The sequence below is a fragment of the Mustela erminea genome, chromosome 7 (genome assembly GCF_009829155.1).
Source record: "Mustela erminea isolate mMusErm1 chromosome 7, mMusErm1.Pri, whole genome shotgun sequence".
In the NCBI taxonomy this organism is placed as follows: domain Eukaryota; kingdom Metazoa; phylum Chordata; class Mammalia; order Carnivora; family Mustelidae; genus Mustela; species Mustela erminea.
The window spans coordinates 693,278-715,670 of NC_045620.1; the positions used below are offsets into that span (position 1 = coordinate 693,278).

Sequence of the window (22,393 nt, forward strand, 5' to 3'; positions counted from 1 at the left end):
ACCGAGGCTGGAGGAGTGAACTAAACGCGGACACTTGAGGGAGCCTCCTCATCCCCAGAGCTGTCCTGTTTGCCGCTGGATAACAGCAGGAGGAAAGGACGCTTCCCCAGCTAGTGGTACCTTCCTAGGTGGCCAAATGAGTGTAATGATGAGCCCTGCTTCATAGGGTTGCTGAGATAGTTGGAAGAGGCTTCCAGAAGGCCCCAGAGCATGGCCGGCCTCTGTTGCGAACAAAGGAGTATAGAACCACATGGCGACTGTCAAGCAAGGTGCGGCTTTACTTGTTTTGGGACAGCACAGAACAGGGGTTTCTTAACACCGGAGGTAAAAACAGGGGCCCCAGGCTGTTTCTCCCATCCACCAGAGCCTGTCATCCACCCTGGGCTCTTCTATGAGAGGGGAGGCCCCCGCAGGGTCTTGTGCTGGTCTGGGCAGGCCAGGTTTCCCGGAGGGCAGGCTTCCCGGGGCTCCAGGAAATGGCAGACCATGGGGGTGCCACCAGGAGGCCACCTCTATAGGGACACAGGCCAGTCCTGGGACACGCTCCACTCAAGGCCTGAAGCCAGGTGGGCTGGACTGGAACCCCCCCTCCCTGCTGTGTGACCTTGGGCACATGACCTAACCTCTCTGTGCTAGCACCTCCCCACAGGCGTGCAGGGAAGACAAGAGCCCAGTTAAAGGGGCGCTGCCGTCCCTGCCCAGACTGGCTCAGGGCCAGGGCCGAGCATTCTGAAAGCTCTGGTGGCAGGACAGCAGTGAGAGAAGCCCCTGGAGGTCTCAAAGCAGGTGTAGGAGGTGTGCAGAGCTCAACCTGGAGCCAGAGAGCAGGTGGGCGGGGGTGGGGGGGTGGGTGCAGGAGAGACGGGGAGGGGAGGGGCAGAGGGCGATGGGGGCGGGGGCAGGAGAGAAGGGGAGGGGAGGTCAGTTGGGAGGGGCTCTGGGGAGATTGGGAGGGGGGATGGGTTGAGAGAAATGGGGAGGGGTCGGGGGCTTTTGGGACTGATGCCTGTCACCCGGGAGCATCCCCGGGGTCTGTCCGGGTGCCGAGGGAGGCAGGGGGCTCCAGACCCACGTTCTGCCCCTTCAAGGGCGCGCACTAGGCCGGGGAGCTCAGTGAAGTCTGCAGCGTCTTCTCCGCTCCCAGCCCGGCCCGAAGACCGCGCGTGGGGGCTCTGGAAACCCGGCGCGCCGGGAAGGCCGCGGGTGCGTTTCTGCGCAGCCCTCCCTCACTGCAGACCGCGGCTGCGAGCACAAAGCGGCCACTCCCAGCCCTCCTCGGAGCCCCTGCTGTGGGGTCAGCGGCCACCTTGACCCACCCGGGGCAGAGCCCCTGCCAGGGCACCGAGCACGGTCGCGCCAGGCATCCCAGTTGCGGCGGACATGAGGCGTCCGCCCGCGCCGCTGGGCGCTTGGTTCTCCAGCCGCCCGGGCCGAGACCCTCCGCCGCCGCCCCTCAGGTCCCCGCGCGCGTTCCAGGCCGGAGCGGACGCAGCAGAGCCGCTGCGCCCGGGGCGGGGGCTGTAGGGTTCTCTCCCCGGGAGGGCGGCCGCGACGTCTGGGCACCCCCCTGGACGCTTTCGGGTCCGCGGGGGACGGGCCGGTAGAGGGTGGTCTTTCCGGAACGCCTCCCGGGGGGAGTCGACGAGGGGCTAGTGATTTCCCAACTGCGGAGCGGGGCGGGGCTGATGGAGTTAACCAGGCGCGGGCGGGCCGCGGGCCCCTGGGTGCGCGGTCCCCATCCAGGCAGGCGGTGGGGCGCCAGGACTGGGGACGGGGGTGGAGGTCAGTGGGTCGCGCTCCGAAAACCAGCCCGGCGCCAGGATCCCCCAGTCGTACGCAGCGACTACGGGCCCCCACCCCTGGCTCGGGCTCGTCCCCCGCCCCGGGGAGGACGAGGGAAACTTTGCCCCGGCGCCGGCCGAGCGCCCCCTCCGCGCCCCCTCCCGGCTGGTGGTCCGCCCCCGGCCCGCCCCGCCCTCCTCCCCTCACGTCCTCGCCCGCTTTCCCCTCCTCCCCTCTCCCCCTCCTCCCCTCTCCCTCCTCCGCCTCCTCCTCGCCGGCTGGAGGCGGGCAGGGCCGGGCGGGGCCGCGCCGTGGAGCCCACAGCCCCGAGCTCCCGGCCGGGTCGCCGCCGCCGCGCCCCGCGGGAGGAGCGGCGGAACCAGGCGCAGTGGACGGAGCGGCCCGCGCGCCGCGGGGGCATGAAGTTGGGCGCGCGCGGGCCTGGGAGCGGGGGCGCGGCGGAGACGGGAGCCGCCCGCGTCTAGAGCCCGCTCGGTGCGCCATGGAGCTCGGGGGCCCCGGGGCGCCGCCGCCGCCGCTGCTGCCGCCGCTGCTGCTGCTGCTGGGGGCCGGCTTCCTACCCGGTGAGTTTCGGGGCGCTAGACGGGCCCCCTTTCGTCCAGTTCAGGGAGGATCTGGACCTCCGGAGCCAGAGGAGGGGAGGCTCCTGGCTGCGGTCCCGAGCCGCGGGTGCGCGCAACGGGGCAGCCGCGGAGGCTCCCCCACCCCAGACGCAAAGGCTGTCCTGCGGTGCGGACTGAGCGGGGCAAGGAAGGAGTTAACTCGCCTTCGAATGCGGGAAAGGGGTTTGGGGAGGGGTGGGGGTGGGGGGCTGCTGTTTTGGGAGCTGGACCCAGAAGCTCCAACTTGGGTAGAGAGAGGCGGGGCCCACCGATCTCCGTCTTTATCCATCGGCCAAATTTCCCTGCAGACCCCCCCCCCCGCGCCTGCTCCAGGTTTGGGGGAGCAGAGGGGTGACTTCCGCCCTTGGCCGCGCCCCATCTACACCTTTTCGGCTCCCCCAGACTCCCTGGGACAGAAGTCTTAACCCCCTCGACCTCCCCCTCCCCCATCTCCGGGCGGCCACGGCGCTGTTCCTAGGTTGGGGAGGGAATCGCCGCCTCTAGCCTCCCGGTGGGGAGTGGGCTAACCCTTCCCGGTGCGACCGGCCAGGAAGAGTAAGGTTGGGGGGCGGGTCTCCGGACTCAGAGTGAAAGGTCCCTGAGAGGAGAGGTCTAAGACTGACCCCAGGGTGTTGTGAATCCTCTCTCAACATTCGGTCCAGGACATACAGGCACATACAGGCGAGCGGACAGCTGCCTGCAGGCAGCGGGTCCCTTGTTCCCTCCCCAAGTCCCCTTATGATACAGTGAGCCCAGTGCAGGGGCAGAGGGGGGACAGAGGCCCTAAGCCCACAGACTGCTCGATGGGGCGGGATCAGAGCGGCCCCTCCTCAGGAAGCAGAGCCTGTGTTTGGCAGGGGGTCACCCTCGACTCATGGAAGCCTGTCTGTCCACGGCCCCAGGGTGCTGGAGTCAGCAGGGTCTGGTGAGAACTCAGGGCGCTGGCAGCCGTGGGGAGCCAGCTCTCCATCCCCAGGACAGCCTACCCGGCCGTCCTGCTGTCGCGGAGTTCTGCGGTTACCCGCACCTTGTGCGTTGGGGGAGGTTTCTGGAACTCAGCGGACGTTGGCGATGAAGCCCCACCTCCACAGCCAGCTATTACCCTTTGTTTTTGCCTGGGGTTCAGTGTCTGAGGGGTCTGGGAAGGCTTCCCTGAGAAAGCTTTGACCCAGAGGGTAGGAGAGAAACCGACGCCAGAAGTGGGGCCGGATGTGCAAATGTCCTGAGGTGGCTGGAACTGGAGGAGACCAGGACCTGGTGGGAGGCCCGAGGGGGCAGCCTGGAGGACTGTGCCCTCCGCTCCTGAGCAGCCCACCTTCCTGTCCCCGCAGCAAGCAGCCCGGTGGAGACGCGGGCCCACGCGGAGGAACGGCTGCTGAAGACACTCTTCTCCGGCTACAACAAGTGGTCCCGGCCCGTGGCCAACATCTCGGACGTGGTTCTGGTCCACTTCGGGCTGTCCATCGCCCAGCTCATTGATGTGGTAGGTGCCCAGGGTGGGGAGGGGGAGCTCTGAACCTTGGCCCATGGCACACCGCCTTGGAGGCTCCTGCTGGAGGGAGCGGGCCCATCCGAGGGCAGGCTGCAGAGCTGGGGGAGCCTGGAGGGGTGGGGAGGCTGCCGTCGGCCCTCCCAGAGCCCAGAGGACAGGGAGGCCACCCCCGTGGGAAAACTCAGATGCCGGATTTTCACCAGGTCAGGGCTGTCTCCTTCAGGAGCAAAGAGCCAAAAATGCCCCTATGGGGCCCAAGACCCTTGGAGTCCCAGCTTTGGCCCGGCCAGGAAGGGCCTTGGGAGCTTGGTTCATGCCTGTGAGGAGGTCCCCGGCCTGCTGGGTGGGGGAGGGCCCAAGTGGTCCACCCTAGGGTCCAGTCAGCCCTGGTTGCTGGGAGGGAGGTGGAATTCATCCGACTGTGGGGGGCTGTAGGTCCCCCCAAATGCCCACCTCGCTCCCCTGCCAGGATCCCAGGCTTGAGTCTGCTTTAGGAGTGGGGGAGCTGCCCGGGATGGGGCGTGGGGGCCTGGACGCCAGACGCTGCTGCACACAGCCACTGCCCGTGACCCCCGGAGTTTCCACTTGTGAAATGTGCTGTCAGATCCGAGGGGAGCTTCGGGGGAGCTTTGGGAGGCGGGAGGGACGTATGTGCATGGGGGCACTGGTCAGTCTCCACTGTCCTCGGTCACCTTCAGGTGTCCTGGAACTGGGCCTTGGGTTTTTCCCTCAAGCGCTCCCAGTGCTCCTGGAGGCTTGTGAGCCGTGGTGGGCGGTGGCAGCCCTGGGGGCCTGTGGGGGTCCTCGGCAGCGCACTGTCTGGCCTTCCTGGGCTTCCAGGATTGCTCACTGCCGGACATGCCCGTGCGACCCATTGGCCCAGGAGGCTGAGGCTGGGAGCACATAGGCTCTGGCGCCATGACGAGGGCCGTGCCCAAGGCCCTGGGGCCACAGCAGGAGGGAGAGAGAGGCTCCCAGGCTCGGCATTCTGCCCCGGACATGCCTGCACGCGCATGTGTGCGGATGAGCAGTCCTGCTGGTGTCCTGGGCAGGGGTCTGAGGTTGGGGGCCGCGTGTACGGGCAGAAGGAGCCGCGCGCCCGGTCTGCACTCTGCCCTGCCCTCTCCGGGGCTCAGTGTCGGGGGGCAGGTTCCCGTGTGCGAGCACACACAGGCAGGGGAGCCCGAGGTGTCCTGGGGCTTTCTAGGCTCTGCCCCTCAAAGCTCATTCTGAGCCTGGGAAGTGATAGAGGAGGCAGGAAAGGCTGCGGCCGGCGGGGGTGTCCTGGGCACGCAGCACGGGGCAGGACTGGGTCGCGGAGGTCACTCTGTGTCCAGCACCAGCCGTAGGGCCAGCTCAGGTCATATTTACTCCTTGGCATCCTTTGGGGGTTGGCCTGCCCTCAGTGCCCCGGGGGAGAGCAGGACCAAGGGCAGTGCCTGGTGGTGGCGAGAGGCCCGGTTCCCTCTCCTGAACTAGCCGATGGGCAGCTTGTCTCCTGCGGGAGGCAGGAGGGCAGGTGCCCAGGCCTGTGCCTTTGGGGCACGAGACGCCTCCCTGACCCAGTGTTGCCCCAGGGTCCCCCTCTGCTCGAGGACCCCGTGGATGTCTTTGGCTTCAGTGGGTTTTGCCAATGGCCTGTGTGTTCCTGGTCCTGGGTGGCTGAGGGGAAAGGTTAGGCCACGTCGGGGTCAGACGCTGCCCCCAGCCCTGTCTAGCCTCCCTCCCCTCAGGGGCAGGGCCCCGCCTGTCCGGACCCCACGGGCAGCCTGCACTCTGAGGGAGCCTTCCCACCGGTGGCTCAGCGCTCCTCCCCAAACCCTGGGCAAAGCGTGCGCCGAGGCGTGCCCCTCTCCAGACGGTGCCAGGGGGCTGGGCTGTGGCTGTGGCTCCCAGAGGCTGGTGGGATGTGAGGACGCCCTGTCCCCCCAGACCCCTGCGTCCCTGCCTGGAATGTGGTGCCCTTCTCCAAAAGGCTCCAGCATGTCCTGCCGGCTGACTGCCCAGGACCTGTCTGGCTTCCCAGGGGAAATGTCAGCTGGCCCGTCCTCGTGGACCAGTGGGGGAGAAAGGGATGGTGTGGGGTTGGGGATAGTGGCTGGAAAGGGGTGCGTGGTCCAGCCTCCTCACCGGACAGGTGGCTGTACAGTGACCTTGGGATGGACCCAGCCAGGTCTCCTGCTCCCACCTCCCCTGTTGCAGCCCCTTACCTGTCCATCCCAAGGTGCTGAGACCCTGGTCCTAAAGGGGCCGTCGGTCCCCAGCCTAGGGAGTGAGTGGGACCTTGTGCACACCTGTGCAAGCCTGCGGACAGGCTGATGTGACCAGCCGGGAGGGTCGATGCAGGCTGGTGGGGGACCCGGGAGGAGCTTCTCCTCCAGCAGCCTGGGAGCCCTCGGACATCCCCACACCTGGCCTTGGCCACCTGCCAAGCCAGACCAGCTTTGTCCCCATGCTCCTTCGGGAGAGGTTCAGGGGCCATGTCCCCATCTAATACCCTCAGGCTGACCACCCTGGCCTTGGTTGCCTCCGGGGATGAGGTCCTCACTCCTCCCTGAGGTTACCTGCTTCCCATGTCCATCTCAGGCCTGTCTTCGTGGGCCAGGAGACTCAGGGCCAAGAGAGAGCGAGAGAGGGACACACAGGCGCGTGCGCACGCACACGTCCAACCAAGTCTGTCCCCCGAGGTCACGGCTGTTCTTTTCCTCTGTGTCCCAGGATGAGAAGAACCAGATGATGACAACGAACGTGTGGGTGAAGCAGGTGAGTGACGGGAGCCCGACCCCGGGGTCCTCCCCTGCCCCGCGCCCCCCTCGCCTCACTCGCCGGCTGCGGCTTCCTCCTCTCTCCCTGCCCAGGAATGGTATGACTACAAGCTGCGTTGGGACCCCGCGGACTACGAGAATGTCACCTCCATCCGCATTCCCTCCGAGCTCATCTGGCGGCCGGACATTGTCCTCTACAACAAGTGAGCCCCGGGAGGTCAGCGGGCAGGGGCAGCGGGCACCTGTGTCCAGGTGTGAGTGACCCAGGGGGTCCCGATGTGAGCAGGACGCAGGGGCCTGTGTGGGCCCGTCCTCGGGAGCCAGAGCCTCTGGGAGGCAGAGGAGGGAACAGAGGCGGGGGCAGAGGGTCCAGGGGGTGAGCAAAGCAGGGGACAGGGGCCCCGGGTGCAGCGTGGGTCCGTCCCCACTTGGACCAGCCAGCCCCGTGCAGGCATCAGTCCCTCTCCCCACAGGGGCAAGGGGACCTCGGGCCTAGAGCGGCTCTCGTGTTTTCGGGATCAGCCCCTGACTGGGCAGGTGGTCCTCCCTGCCCTGGGGGCAGGAAGCCCCCAGATGCCTCACCCCATTCCTGCCGCATTCCTGCCCGCTGCCCATGGCCCTTCCGTGCGTCTGCTCCTGGGCGCTCGGCCCCTCCCCAGCCCCGATGCCATCACAGTCCCGAGCCAGCAGCCTCGGGGCCGGACGCCGCCCGGGATCTGCTCACGGACTCCGTCACTGTGCCAGAAGCCAGTGTTTGCAAGGCTTGGTGGTGGCAGAGATCAGGGTCCCAGCTCTCCTTCGCCGGGACCCTTGCTGGGGGCTCCTGAGCCCGGGGCAGCCTGACGTCCTCCTGTGTCCCCACGTCACTGCCGGGTCCCAGCTGGGATGTGGATTCCCGGTCTTAGGCTCAGCCGTGCCGCAGCTCCCGCAGTGTTTACAGATGAAGCACTTAGCTCCCTGCGGACCCCTGCTCTCCCCATGACAGACCCCGATGGGCTCTGGTACAAAGCCCCTTCCAGGGCCCCGGGCGCTGGGCCTGACCTATAAAACGTTGCTATTTGATTAAGGACGATTGGGCTCCTCTTCCAACTTAATTGATTCCAGTAATGGCAGCAGGAAGAGCTTGACGGTGTTCGGGGATGCATTAGGTGGGGGTCGGCTCCGCGAGCAGGAACTGGTGCTGCTGCTCTGCCCGCGGGGCAGGATCCCGGCTCTCCACAGCCAGCCCCGACTGAGCGACCAGCCCGGGGTTCCCTGGCCTCCCTGGCCTTCCTGGGGTCCGCACCCGGCTCCCCGTGACCCCACCGAGCTCGTCTCCTGGGCTATTTGATTCAGAGAACGTGTTGTCTGCTTCCTGGGTCCAGGGGAGCGTTCCTGTTGTGGGGACAGCTCTGTCCTCCCTGGGCAGGATGGTTCCAGCTGAGAAGCAGCTAGGGGGCTGCTGTGCAGACCCCCCAGGCCTGCGGCCGGGGAGCCTGGGGCCACTGCCTCAAAGTCTCTTCTCTATCCTCTTCCAGGTCCCGGGGGAGGGGGGGACCTCCGGCCTCTCCGTGGGGCTGTGGTCGGCATAGAGGCTCTTTCAGGAAGGGGCCACGGGGTGCCTGATGCTGGCCATGGCGGTGTGTCCTGGAGTGGTCAGCCTGGGCTACTGGGCGAGGGCGGAGATGGGCAGCTTTTCTCGTAGTTTTGGGGAGCCCCTGCCTGGGAGGCCGTGTGGTCCACTTGGGGGCTTCTCCATGGTGGCGTTTGGAGCGGAGGCCTCTCCCCTACACGGGTGGGGATTCAGGGGGCCCCGCTGCTCTGCTCTGCTGGGGCCACAGCGCGACGCGGCGAGGCCAGAGCGCACTCACCATCTGACCGTCGGGTCCCAACATCCGTCCGGAGCCCCCTGGCTTCCTGGAGGGGGGACATGGGGCGGGATATGGGGCGGTGCTTCCTCTCCCCTGCACGGGGCCCTGCCCTTCACAGCCGGGGGGGGGCCGAGGCCGGGTTAGGGACTCCACTCAGCTGCCTTCTGAGAGTCTCTGCCTCCTCGAGACCTGGGCTGTGGAAGTGAGAGTCTGCCCACGGGGACCGCGTCTGCCCGCAGGTCCAGACCCTGTGTCCCAAGGGGGCCTCCTGGGAGCCAGATCTGCGCCGGGCAAGGACATAGCAGACCCCAGGCGGGGGCACAGGGTGCAGTTGTGCCCAGCCATGGGGGGCCACGGTCTGTGCACCAGGAGAAGACCTGGACCCTGTTTGTGAGCATCAAAACCCGGAGGTCTGGCGCACACTCCCGGCCCTGGGGCTGTTTTCCGTGAACTTCTGGAACATTCCCTGCACTTCCTGGGGGGTCAGGACTGCCCGGGCTCCTGCCGCTGACCAGAGCCTCAAACCTGCCTGCAGAGTGCTTCTGAGCCGTGTTTGCGTGTGTGCTCGGTGCCTCCGAGGATGGGGCTCTGGGTTGTGGGTCGAGGTTGCTGAGGGAGGACAGAACGGGCCACCCCGCCCTGGAGAAAGCCGCGGTCCCCGCTGGGGTCTAGGCCTTGGGTCCCACGTGCAGACCCCCACCACTCTCCTGGCAGATGTGTTTGTGGGTCTCCACCTGCTGCTGACCTTAGACATCGGCCCAGAAGGGTGCCTAGAGATCGTAGGACCGGACTGGCACCACCCGAGACCGTTGGGGGCCTTGGAGCTGGATGTCTGGGGGCTTTAGGCCCTGGTGGGTGTGGGCAGGCACAAAGGCCATGCTCTGAGCCCGGGACAGGGCACCTGACTCAGCCCAGGGCCGGCGGCTTCTCTTACTCAGCTGCTGTGTCAGCGCGTTGTGCGGTGACCCTGTCTGCAGGGTCACGGTAGCATGGGGACCATGGGTGCTGTCTCTGGGGCTCCGTGCGGCCGTGGGGAGGATGGGGCCAGCCACAGCCACCATCTGTCCATAGAGTGGACAGCCCAGCCCGGGGGGAGACTGAGGCCCGGAGAGCAGTATGCACGCAGCTCAGGTTGCACCTGCTGGGGACCCGGGCCGGCATCCAGGGCCTTCCATCGGCATCCAGAGCACGGCCGACGCCAGGAGCCGCTGAGGGCTCAGGGTGGGGGCTGCTAGCCAGTGTCCCCGGGCTCCCACGGGCACGCTGCCTCACTCCACAGAGCACCAACGTGGCGCACCCCACGCGCGTGCATCCTTGTGGAGACACCAGGGCGGACGCCGCTGTCTGGGAGTCCGGGGCCAGAGCCTGGACTTCGAGGCCAGCGGGTCCTCGTGCCTTCACCCGCCCGGCCATGGACAGGTGCCAACACTCTTGAGGCTGAGGGCAAGGCCGGAGGACGGATGGCCAGGGGTGGGCCCTGTCCCCTCCTGCTCCGGCGGCCTGGGGTCCTCACCTGGGCAGGAAGGGGGATTCGTGCCTGTGAGTCGGGGTAACGGAGAGAAAGCAGTGACGTGCTCCGTGGTATCGGCACACCCCTTCTTGGCAGGAGACAGTGGCTGGACAGGCCCTCACCCCAAGTTTGGCCTGTCCCCCAGGGTCACCTTCAGGGGACTCAGCTTGGTCCCAGGAGGCCTTGCAGAATTCCGTGGTGTGGTGCCTGGCAGCCAGTGTCGCGCCGTGCCCTTGTCCTTAGGGGGAGGACGGCCACGTGCGCAGTGATGGGCCCAGCGGGGCTGCTTGGCCCTCAGTCCGCCTGTGTGCGGATCCGTGCGGGGTATGAGCGGGAGCTGGGACCATCCGTCCCCTCCGCCCTCTGCTGTGGGCCCAGGGGCGGGAGAGCGTGGGCCTCTGTTCTTCAGGGTCAGGCCCCACTTGCCTTCACACCACAGACCGGAGCTCTCTGGCCTGGGACCCCTGCAGGAACATGATCCCCTCCAGGCGGCCCGCTCACTCGCAGCACGGGCGGCGCACAGCCGCAGGACCGAGACGGACCCGGTGCCCCTCCCCCGGTGCGGGCAGGTGCGGGCCCCCAGTCCCTGCCGTAGGCCCCGGGTGATGGCCATTGTCACCAGGAAGTGTGTGTGTCAGGCCCGGCGTGGGCCGCTTGGAGGTCCTCCCAGCCACGTGTCCCCCAGGGTAGGCACGCTAAGCTAAGGCAGGTGAGTGACGTGCCCGGTGCCCGGCTGGGCCGCCCGCCCCTCTCGGCTCACCCGCGAGGCCAGATGCGCCGGAGCGCCGGCCGCGGTTCTGGTGGGTCTCACGCCCCTCTCTCCCCGCACAGTGCGGACGGGGACTTCGCGATCACCCACCTGACCAAGGCCCACCTCTTCCACGACGGGCGGGTCCAGTGGACGCCCCCCGCCATCTACAAGAGCTCGTGCAGCATCGACGTCACCTTCTTCCCGTTCGACCAGCAGAACTGCACCATGAAGTTCGGCTCCTGGACGTACGACAAGGCCAAGATCGACCTGGTGAGCATGCAGAGCCATGTGGACCAGCTGGGCCTGTGGGAGAGCGGCGAGTGGGTCATCGTGGACGCGGTGGGCACCTACAACACGCGCAAGTACGAGTGCTGCGCGGAGGTGTACCCCGACATCACCTACGCCTTCGTCATCCGCCGCCTGCCGCTCTTCTACACCATCAACCTCATCGTGCCCTGCCTGCTCATCTCCTGCCTCACCGTGCTGGTCTTCTACCTGCCGTCCGACTGCGGCGAGAAGGTCACGCTCTGCATCTCCGTGCTGCTCTCGCTGACCGTCTTCCTGCTGCTCATCACCGAGATCATCCCGTCCACCTCCCTGGTCATCCCGCTCATCGGCGAGTACCTGCTGTTCACGATGGTCTTCGTCACGCTGTCCATCGTCATCACCGTCTTCGTGCTCAACGTGCACCACCGCTCCCCGCGCACGCACACCATGCCCGCCTGGGTGCGCCGGGTCTTCCTGGACGTGGTGCCGCGCCTGCTGCTCATGAAGCGGCCCTCCGTGGTCAAGGACAACTGCAGGCGGCTCATCGAGTCCATGCACAAGGTGGCCAGCGCCCCCGGCTTCTGGCCCGAGCCCGAGGGGGAGCCTGGCGTCGTGGGCGGAGAGCGGAGCCGGGGCCCCTCGCGCTCCGCGTCCTTCCGCGGCCCCCGGGACGAGCCGGCCGAGCCCCAGCCGGCCTGTGCATCGCCCTCAGACCGGGTGCCGGCGCCGCAGCCCTCGGAGGGTGACCCCGGGAGCCCCTGTCCCTTGCCCGACTCCTGCCGCCCACCCCCCAGCACCCGGGCCCTGGGGCTCACCGAAGCCCGGTCCCTGAGCGTCCAGCACGTGTCTAGCGCGGCTGAAAGGGTGGAGGGCGGCGTTCGGTGCCGGTCTTGGAGCATCCAGGGCTGTGCTCCCCAAGACGAGGCTGCCTCCGTGGCCGGGGGCCCCGTGACCAGCTCCCCTGCCTTCCCGAAGGCCAGTGCCGCGGAGCTCCGGCCCCCAGACCAGCCCTCTCCATGCAGGTGCAGGTGCAGGAAGGAGCCGTCCCCAAATGCCGTGCGCAAAGCCTGTGGCACCCGAGTGCCGGCCCGGCACCTGCCCCTGTCTCCGGCCCTGGCGCGGGCGGTGGAGGGTGTCCAGTACATTGCTGACCATCTGAAAGCTGAGGACACGGACTTCTCGGTGAGTTTCTGCCCGCGGCTGGGCACGCTCTGGCTGCTCCTCTTCTTCCCTCCCTGGAGGACGGGGTGGCTGGTGAAAAATCCAGAATCCAGGCCCCGGACCTGGGCCGCTGAGCTCTGCGGGGCGCGCAGCCCCGTCCCTCCCCTGCGCTCTCTGCCGGAGCGCCTGGTTCTGGCAGGTGGCCGGAGTGGCGAGTGAGAGCGTACCGCAGGGGTGTCCTCTGTGTCGTCCGGGCGGCGGGAGCCCATAGGCGGCAGGGAGGCCTTGCCCGGGAAGTCTGGGCCCTACTGCTTGTCCCTGGGAAGGCCCAGGAGTGGGGCCAGGAGTGGGCCTCTGGCGGGGGGCCTGGGGGGCACTGGGCCCCGGTGCGGGAGTGGAAGGGTAGTAAGAGGGACTGAAAGGCCTGATGGGAGGGGAGGGTTGGGGTGTGGGGCGCAGCCCCACATCTGTCAGGCAGGGAGAAGGAACAGGGAGTGGTGGGTGTCTGGGCAGTAATGCTTGCCCAGCCTCAGGGACCTGGGGACCCGGGAGCCGGTCCTCCTGTGGGGCTTCTCGGTCACCAGCAGGGATCAAAGGAGCCCGGACAGGGTCCCCAGTCTCCCTGCTGAGTGCTGAGACAGGAGCTCCTGCTCTTCCCGGGTCCTGGAGGAAAGGTCACCGGGCAGGGGGCAGGGGGCAGGGGACCGCCTGCCACTAAGGGAACGTCTTCCTTCCTTCTGCTGATGTCTGCCCGCCGGTCACAGGGTTGCGGTGGGGATGGGGGCCCCGAGGGCCAGGATTCCCAGCGCAGACTGGCGGACACTCAGGTCCCCATGGAGCCAGGAGGGAGAGAGGGGTGTCTACCAGGGTCCAGGCTGACGGGGGACCCTCAGGTCAGAGCACGGGCAGAAGTGGGGGTGGGGACTGTCCTCAGTCTGTGGGGCCGTCCCTTGCCGGCAGCCTGGGCCTGGCAGCTGTCCTGCGGCATCGCCCTTGCCCTTGCCCGCTGTGTCCTGCCTGGTGATGCCCACCGCTGCTGCTGCTGTGGACGTGGGTCCTCCTTGTCTCTCCCTGCCTGCACCTTGGGTCATGGCCCCTGATTACGTGGGGGACACGTGTGGCCCCAGGACCCCTGGGCCTGTGGCTGAGCGAGCCCTGGACGGGACGGGGGCCCTGGGCCCGTGCAACACACCCCTGAGAGGAGGACCTCCTGTAGAATCCAGGCTGGGAAGCCATTCGGGAGGTTTCCGGAAGCTTCTGCCTGGGAGACCCTGCTCCTGGGACCCCATTTAACCGCAGCAGAAGGGTCCCTGACTCGATGTGTAGGTCTGAGCCCCGCTGAGGTGGGACAGACGCCCTTGGGAGTGTGCAGAGTCCTGACGGGCTCTGGCGGCCGTGCGCACCTGCCCGGCGGGGGCCCAGTCCCATGCTTGTCTGCGTGGCGTGATGGACCACCGCGACCTGGTTCTGGCTTCGGAGTGACGCCAGGCTCTGGGGGGCCCAGCTGCCTTGACGCGGGTGGACCTTGGATGCTCTGGGCGGCTTTGTCCGCGAGGCCTTTCATCCAGGATGGGGGACGCGCCCAGGGGGATCAAAGACAAAGCAGGGAAAGAGGCCGCGGGCCGCTGCTCAGCCTTCCTGGAACGGAGGGTCCTGGAGGGACTTTTTATTTATAAGTGACCTTGCTTGCTCCGCGTTTTCAGTTTGGTTTAAAACCGTTGAAAAGCATCAGGGTGCCTGTGAGTTCTTGGGAAATCAGAGCAGAGAAGGGCAGCGGACAGCCCTCTGTACCCTTGGCACCCCCCGCCCCGGGCGCGCTGGGCTTGCCCCGCCTCGGCTGTCCTGCCTCGGTGCCCCGCTGGCCGGAACCTGGGGGCCACACCCTTTCCCTCAGACGTGGACGGGCTGCCCATCCAGGACGAGCTTGTGGCCACAGCCTCCACGCCGAGCCCGTGCCCTGGGGGAGCAGAGGAGAGGGGTCGGGAGACAGGACGGCCGTGCGGCCGGCCTGGGCTGGGAGCTGGGATGTGTTACTGAGGCTGTCCCCTGCTCTGTCCGCAGGGTCCCCATCTGCATGTGGACGGACCCAATGCCTTTCTTTAGGCGGGTGACCCCAGGGGACACGGGCCCCGCCCACCCTCTGGCCTTGGGGTGCAGGTCCCCACCTCCAGCCGGGACCTCTCCGCACCCCTGCTGAGGGCCCTGTGCCCCTGGCAGCTCTGCCATTTGGAGTCGGCCCGCTGCGCCTGGGTCTGTGGCTGCCTCGAGGGGCTTCAGGGACAGAGACCCCGATGACCCAGGACAGCAGCTGGCCTGTGAGATCTGGCCCTGGGGCAGGGCGGGCAGGAGCAGGAGCAGACGGGTCTCAGCCATCGCTGCCTGGGTGCCATCCGCTGTGATGTCCCCTCCAGGATGGTCCTGGCCCTGAATAGCCGAGGGGTGGCTGCCCCGTCTGGGCCCTCGGTCCTCACCTACTCGTGCAGGTGAGGTGTGCTTGGAGGCCCACGTCCCCCAGCTCCATGAGGCGAGAGCGGGCGTCCCCGGGAAGCAGCCCAGACCCCGTGTCCCCACAGGCCCTCTCTGTTTCCCCCTCCCTGGCGCTGGGGGTCCTTGCAAGCCTCTCGCGGTGGCTTTGCTGCCCTCCCACTCTTAGAGGGGGTTGTCCCTGGGGCAGCGCTCAGAGGCCACGTGTCTGAGCCCCTCCTGCCGGGCACCTTGGGGCAAGTGGTCACCTCGCATGGCGGCCTTGGTGTCGGGGGGGCTGAAGAACCTGCCCCAGGAAGCTTCATGTTCTGGAAGGTGTTCGTGGCCTGGGGGCCCGCGGGCAGTGGGCCAGGCGTGAGCGCGCGTCTGTGTTCGCAGGTAAAGGAGGACTGGAAATACGTGGCCGTGGTCATCGACCGCATCTTCCTCTGGGTGTTCGTCGTCGTCTGCCTGCTGGGCACCGCGGGCCTCTTCCTGCCACCCTGGCTGGCCGGCATGATCTAGCAGGGAGGGCCCTGCCACCTGCGGGATGCCGGCGGCACCCCCGGGCCTCTCGCCGGGGCCTGTGCCCGGCCGTCCGAGGGACTCCTGCGTTCTCCTGCCATTTGCCAAATCGTCCCCCTGTTTTCCGTCGACTGCAAGATGGCCTGGGGAAGGGCCGCCGCCTCTGGGGGAGCTGGTGCTGGCAGGGTCGTGCTGAGACGTCCAGGGGGGCGGCCAGGCCAGAAAGGACAGCGGGTAAACGCCTGTTTTCGTCTGGAGGGCGGGGTCACCGCCCGCGTCTTATTAAAGTTTATCTGGAGCATGGTGACACGCGGGCTTCCTGCCGGGACACGCGTCTGGCCACTCAGGAGGAGGCTGGTGGTCTCCCCCGTCCCAGGGCCATGACCTCCGGCCCCGCCCAGCCCTGCATGCCCCTCGTCCCTGTGGGATCGTGGAAGCAGCCTCCGGCCGGCTGCAAACCCTCAATGCTCACTAGCCGGGGGGGCCCAAGCGGGAATTGCCTTGTTTCGTTTTCTTCTGGGTAAGTTCACGTTGGAGCAGGGCTTGTGCCCGGCGTCTTGAGGACTGTGTCGGGCTGGGCCTGCTTGTGGCGGGGTCCACAGACGCGCCCCATGGTGAGGGCACCCTTGGCCCCAGGGAGTCTGGATGTCTGTCTTGCTGAGGTCCTGGGTTGTCCTGAGTCCCAGCAGGCACTGGGAGCTCGTCTGGGCCCCGGAGCAGCGTCCAGACCAGGGGCTCTGACCCTTGTCCAGGCTCTCCCCGACCTCCCGTGGGACCCCCTCTGGTCACAGCCCCTTGGGACACCCTGTCTAATGCACAGACGTGGTCGACCTGTGAGGGGTGGCTACGGGCAGCTCAGCCAGGCTGGCCCCGGGGCCCCCTGGAGTGTGGTCCCTGCGGCTGGCGTGGGGGTGGGGGACCAGCAGAGCCAAGGAGGCCCAGGAGCCCCGCCTGGGGGACCTGGTGTCATCCTCTGGGAGGCGGCCCTCACAGTGTCCCTGTGCTCCTGCGGCGGCTGGGGGCGGGCACGTGCAGCCTCCAGGTTCTCCCTGAATCGTCAGAGCCGCTGGGCCGCAAGCGCCAGGGAAGGGGGTAGGGACGGTGTTCAGAGAGGATGAGGCCCAGGAGGCTAAGGAGCCTGTGCCCCCTACTGACGGTCAAAATCCCACCTCCCCAGAGCCCTTAATTCAGGGGTGCTGCGGGGCAGGTAGGAGCTGCCCGGGTCAGGAGAGGGGAGCACAGAGTGACCAAGCACCTGACGGGCCTTGCTGCTGCCTGGCCCGATCGCTGGTCCCCGTCTTCAGCAACGCTGCGGTGGACGAGAGTCAGGGCAGTAGGGAGCCCTTCCCCTCCCCTGGGGCCCCCGTCTGTGACACAGGACCCCGACCGGGGCCTGGCCGGTCCCCGTGCTCAGGACTGGGATGCAGAGACCCAGGGTCTAAGTCCAGGCTTTTGGGGCCCCATTGGGCCTGCTGTGACCTGCAGCTGCTTCCTAGGGCAGCCGTCCCTGCGTGGCGGGCAGGACACAGATTCCGATGTGAGCGCCCAGTCTTTATGTGAGCGGGTCCAGCCGTGCCGTGGCCGCGGGGAGGCCCCTGGTGCTGGCCCAGCGTGGATGCTGTTTTCTGGAGAGAACACCAGCGGGAGAGAACACCAAGCGGCCGGCGCCAAGACTCTCCCCCGTCCCATTCTTGGCTTTGGTTGTTGTGCTTTAAGACAGAGAACAGCGCGTCAGAAGATCCACGCGGGATCACTCGGTGCCGTGCTCTCCTCACGCCAGGCGAGCCACAGTCACGGTCTCGGATGTGCCTCCAGGACTCTGTTCCCACCGAGGCAACACTTCCACGTGACCAGGTCAGCGAGGCTGACGACACAAGACACCGAGGACCCAGGACCCCGGTGCGCACACGGACGCCACGGTTCCCAGGGAGCCCGCCCGGCCCGTTCCGGTGGTCGGGGTGTGGGGGGAGCCCTATGGGGCGGGTCCCTCTTGCCACCCTCCCTGCCGGGGTGGCATCGCCAAGACCCATCATGGTCTTTTGTCCGCCCGTGAACTGGCAACGGTCGCCGCCGAGGGGCGTTCTCCGTCTACGCGAACGGGAGCGTGGGGGCTTCTGGGTCCCTTGCCCACGACCTTTGCTCCCAGTCCCCGGGTCTGGCTCAGTGGCCATGAGGGCCGCCTGGTCTTTGTGCGGGACACGCTCTTGTTTCCTGTCGTGTTAACCTGGTTTCTGTGGTCGGTATCTTGGGATGCTAGGACATCTTGGGGGCCTTACAGGCCTGGCGAGGGGAGGCCCCCAGAGCTAGGGAGGTCCCGGGGTGGGGGGCGGGCGTTTGCCTGGAGCCTGCCAGGCGTGCGCCTCCCTCCGGCTCGCAGCCAGGCCCCACCCCTGCGTGCCCAGCTCTCCTGGTCCTCCAGCCACCGGTCCCGGCCTCACACACCCCGGGCCAGGCCCCGGCCATCCGCCCTGCCCTGCCCCAGAGGCCCCAGCAAGGCCGTGGTCTGGGCCTTCCTCTCACCCCGTCCTGTGGCCCTGGGGGGCACGGCGTGGGAATGAAGTCACAGGTCTTCCTTTCAGTGGCACTGGCCTCTCCATGGCCTCGCTGGGCCACTTGTGTGAGTGGAGACGGGCACGGAGCACGGTGGTCGGGCTTCTCCGTCACGGGGGTCGGCTGGTGCCCGGGTTCCCAGAGTCCCCACGCGCCTCGGCTCCCTCGCCACCAGTGGACTCGGTTCCGGCGTTCCCCACCCTCGACGACCCCCAGCCCCGCGGGCCATGCCGGCCACGCCTGCTGCTTCCACAGAGACCTTGCGACCCCCAGAGTGGAACCGGCTTCCCACCGGAGCCCCCACAGGGCAAGCCCATGATCCCGGTGTGCGTTCCCCTGGCGGTAACCGTTACCCTGACCGTGGTCCCGGGACCCGGTCCTTCCTAGTCCACAGTCTCCCCTTTCAGCTTGAGTAAAAACAGCAGATGGCCCTGCGTGCTCCTGAATGTGGGGCTCAGCCGATGACGGCGGGGCCCATCCCTGCCTCCTGCCGGCGCATCCGGACGTCCGTCTGTCTCCCCAGCTCACCCATCAAGCGCACAGCTTGGCCGGCCTTCCCTCGCAGACCGGCTGGGCCGCGCCCCGGGCCTCAGCCTGCGGCCGTCCTCCGGTCTCCCCGGTGTTTGTGTTCCGTCCACACGCCGCGCGTAGCCCGCACCGCAGCCCCGTGGCTCTGCAGCGTCCCGACTGCGGCTCCCCCAGCCTTAGCTGACCCGCCCTCCGCGGCCGGGCCTCAGGGCTGTTTCCAGTGCGGGGCTGTTAGACACAATTCTGCTGCGGACTCTCCGGGTGTGTTTTGGGGTGTTTGTGCACTTCTGTTGGAGCGACTGCCCCGAGGCGGGACGTGTGTGCGCGCGTCCCTTCGCCTCACGGCCCCTCCATGCCCAGGCTTCCCGCCGGGGCCGCCTGCCTGGCTCTTCCCGAATGCACCTCAGCGGCTGCGGGAACCGGCCACCCCAGTGCCCAGTGTGGGTTTCTGATTTAACCCCGTTGCGGGCAGTTTGATTTTTCCGTGACAAGCGCTTCTTTGGGGCCCAGCGTGTGGTTGATCGTGGCCCATGGTCCGTGTATCCTTTACAGGGAGGTGTGGCTGGCCGTGGGGAATGTTCCAGAAGTGCCGGCCAGGTCGGTCAGGGGCGAGGTCTGCCTGGGCGCAGCAGACCGCTGGCCTCCGTGTGTTTTCCTCCCGACTCCCGAGCGGGTATCGCTGAGAACCGCTGCGGGCCTGCTGGCCTCTGCCCTGCCGTCGCGTTGGGGCTGTCGTCCTCCTGAGGACCGGCCCGGTGCCCCTCACCGCATGCCCCCGTCCGTCTGGGCAGAGTTCCGTGTGTTGCGCTCCCCCTTCCCCGACAGCAACATAGCCCGTCAGCTTCCTCAGGGGTGTTTCCGCCTTGAACCGCGAACCTGACTCCTGTCCCTGCTGACGCGGGCGCTGTGTGCACAGTCAGCGCAGCGTTGTGTCACCCCAGGATGCACCCCCCTGCCGTGCCCCGGGACGCACCGCCACGACCGCCACTGCTACAGTGGCTCCGCGTGTTCTAGAACCTCGCGGAAATGGAGGCTACTCCTTTGCGGATGGATGGACTCCTGGGCTTGGCGTGTGGCGGCTGCCCGCCCACAGTCTGTGCCCTTGGCTGGTGTCCGCGGACGTGCCACCGTGTGTGCTCACTGCTGGACATTTGGGTCGTTCTGCTGTGCTGGGTGGGGCCACTTCGCACACTCAGTCATGGGTCTGCGTGGACGCGGTTTCGCGTCTTTGGGGCAAATAGCTAGAATTCTGGGGCCGCAGGAGGCGTGCTGCTGTCTTCATAAGGAGCTGAGAAACTTCCTGGCCGGGCACCCTGCGCCCCCGCGGTGCCCCCTGCGACACTTGGCCGCGGTCACACGGCTGTGAGCCGCTCGCGGGAGCTCGCGCTTCCTGTCCGCTTCTCAGGCCCCGTGGCGCTGGGCTGCGCGCGGCGTCTCGCTCAGTCGACCGTGGATGGAGTCTCTCATTACCTACCGCTTTCCTTCAGTGAGCTACTATTTCTTCCCACCTGGGACTGTATTTTTCATCTTCTGAGTGGTGTCTTGAAGAGAGATTTTAAGCTCGACGGAGGGCGGTTTGTTACTGCTCCCGGCGACGGTTCTTGCTTACGGAGCCTTTCTGAGAAATCTGCGTATCCCGAGGCTGTGCGCATCTGTATTTCCTTCCGGAAAGCTGTGTTCTCGTTTCTGTGTTTCGGTTTATTGTTTTAAAGATTTTATTTGTGGGAGAGAAAGTGAATGAGCACGAGAGAGAGAGTGAGCTCACCCGCCGGAGCGGCAGAGGCAGAGGGAGAAGCAGGTTCCCGGCCGAGCAGGGAGCCCCACGCAGGGCTCGATCCCAGGACCCTGAGACCATGACCCGAGCGGAAGGCAGAGGCTTAACCCACTGAGCCACCCAGGCGCCCGTGGGCTTTGCCTTTCAACACAGCTTGGAGAGCTCATCTTCTGATGAGTTAAACTCACTTCTATTTATTGTAATTTCTGCTACACTGGGGTATGTTTGAGCTGTTTTTCTGGTTTCTCTGTTTGCTCGTTCTATCCCGTCCCAGAAAAGAAAACTTGACCTCGCTGACTCATCTTGAGGGTTATACGTTCTACTTTTTCCCTCCTGGTGGCTGCTCCCAACTTAAGACCAAGGTTTATATGTTTTAAGAGTTTAATAAATTAATATCCTGCCACCCACCACCAAATAAAGCAAGGGCTTTGGGTGTCTTCAGGAACCTGCCCTGCTACACACCAGCCACCGCGGAAGGATCTAGAATTGCAGTGACTTGTCCGTGTGGAGGGCTTCATCATTCAGTCGGTAGCAGATCTCATTAGGCCTTCCAGTGACTGTGGGGTTTCCCGCGTGTAGCATCTAATTTCTCCCTTTTCTGCCCCGCCCAGCTGGGGTGCCAGAGGATCTCCTGTCCCTTCCGAGACTCTGGACTTGGAGCATGTTTTTCCCCATTGATGTCAGTGATAGTTCCACTGGATGTAAAATTTGAGTATTTTTTCTTCAACACTTCGGGCCGTCACAGTCCTGTCTTCTGACGCTGACCTGACTTCTCAGGAGAATTTCCATTGTCTTTGTCATGTTTTGCATGAAAGAATCTAAGGGTGTCGGGTTTTTTGGTTTTTTTAGAGAGGGGAGGGGAGGGTCAGCGGGAGAAGGCGGGGGGCGGGGGAATCTGCAGAGGCTCCGGCTGAGCGCAGAGCCGCCCGTGGGGCTCCGCCGCGGGGCTCCGTCTCCAGACCCGGGGAGCATGACCTGAGCGGAAACCGACCCAGACCCGTCACCAGCTGAGCCCCCAGATGCCCTCTAAGCTTGCATTTTAAAAGTCAATCCCGTTTGGGTTTCGAGCCTGCAGTGCGAGGTCTCAGGTCTCCTCGAATTCTCTGATTTCTAACACGACGCGATTTCCGCGCTCCGCAGCCCTCGTCCTCTTGCCCCCGTTTCGTCGTGGGACCCGCCGGGACACCGACACTCACATTCTCTCTTTCTCGTCCCATCTGAGCCCCGGGAGACGCCTCCCCACGGATGGTGCCGCCCGGGTTCCGGGGTGTCCGAGACGGCCCGGCCGCCGGCCTCTTGTCTCGCGCCCTCGCACGGGGCTGCGCCGCCCCTGCTTTACCGCTGCGAGCCCCGGCCCCGCGGCGCTCCGTCCACGCTCCCCTCTCTGAAGGCGCCGTGACCCTGGTGAACAGGGAGAGCGCGCGTGTGCGTGGCCGTCTGGAGGCCGCGCCGTCGGCCCGGTCAGCCTCTCAGCTCCCCGACGCTTCGTCTCCCCGACCCGGCGGCCGTGGGCGCGTGTCTGTGTCCGGGAGCGCGTGAGTGGGAAGGTGAGCGTGAGCCCGCGTGTGTGTGGAGGCTCTGGGTGCTACCGTGGCCTCACGTGGACTCGTGCAGTCAGCCACGGGGGAGGGCACAGGATCGCTGTCCCCAGCCCGCTGACTGGGCCGCGGCAGATCGGGGCGGGCGGGGCGGGGAGCCGGTGCCCTCTCCTGCCTCCCGGACGGAGCAGCCCAGGGCGGGTGCCTCACGTCTGCCCCCCACCCCGACAGGGTCCCCCTGGCCGAGACTTCACGCCCGGGGAGCCAGCCGCATGGCTTCTACTCACGGTGAGATGGCGGCCCCCACACTTCTGTCCTCAGAACCTGCCCTCCCCCGCCCAGACCGCTCCCCCCAGGGCTCAGCCTCCTGCGGGCAGCTCCGACCTCCGCCCGCCCTCATCAGCTCTGTCTCCGTCCCTGAGGTCTCCCCCACAGCCCGTGTAAGAAGCTCAGGAGCCCCAGAGGCCTCCTAAGTCGAGGTCCAGACCCCAGCCCACCTGCCCCTGGCCCTGGGCTCCACTTTCTCTGTCCCCCCGCCGTTCCAGGTGCCGCGGTCCAGGCCTCCACGCTGCGTCCCTGCTAGAGCCTTCTGCCAGCGTCCACTTCCCTCGTGTTTGTCTCTGCTCAAATGTCCCCTCAGAAGCCTTTGTGGGAGTCCGCATCTAAAGGAGGCCTGCCCCGAGCTCTCCCGAGCCCCGGGAACGGGGGCGGCCTTGACAGGCTGTGGCGGGTGTGGCCCCAGACCCTCTGCTGGGAAGGTCTCTCCGTGAGCAAAAGTGGGACATGGCTGGGGTGGGGCACGGCACCAGCTGCC

At 66.7% G+C, this 22,393-nt stretch overlaps 1 protein-coding gene across 5 annotated transcripts; it reads left to right on the top strand.

The window, feature by feature from the left end:
- Nucleotides 1–208: 208 nt before the first annotated feature.
- Nucleotides 209–15,660, top strand: CHRNA4 (cholinergic receptor nicotinic alpha 4 subunit). Of its 5 annotated transcripts, none has more exons than XM_032353524.1 (6): nt 209–269; nt 3,737–3,888; nt 6,616–6,660; nt 6,756–6,865; nt 10,854–12,222; nt 15,064–15,660. In XM_032353524.1, exons 1-6 carry the CDS (start codon nt 251–253, stop codon nt 15,187–15,189), a joined length of 1,821 nt encoding a protein of 606 aa, XP_032209415.1. In that variant the 5' UTR covers nt 209–250; the 3' UTR covers nt 15,190–15,660. The 5 variants fall into 5 exon arrangements, with proteins under 5 accessions (XP_032209415.1, XP_032209416.1, XP_032209414.1 ...); XM_032353525.1 differs by lacking the exon at nt 209–269 and adding an exon at nt 760–828; XM_032353523.1 differs by lacking the exon at nt 209–269 and adding an exon at nt 2,032–2,366.
- Nucleotides 15,661–22,393: the final 6,733 nt, after the last annotated feature.

Coding starts and splice junctions, on each gene's coding strand:
- CHRNA4 (XM_032353523.1), top strand. CDS start 2,285: ATGGAGCTCGGGGGCCCCGGGGCGCCGCCGCCGCCGCTGCTGCCGCCG. Junction 6,661..6,755: donor CGAACGTGTGGGTGAAGCAG/GTGAGTGACGGG, acceptor CTCCCTGCCCAG/GAATGGTATGACTACAAGCT. Junction 12,223..15,063: donor CTGAGGACACGGACTTCTCG/GTGAGTTTCTGC, acceptor CTGTGTTCGCAG/GTAAAGGAGGACTGGAAATA.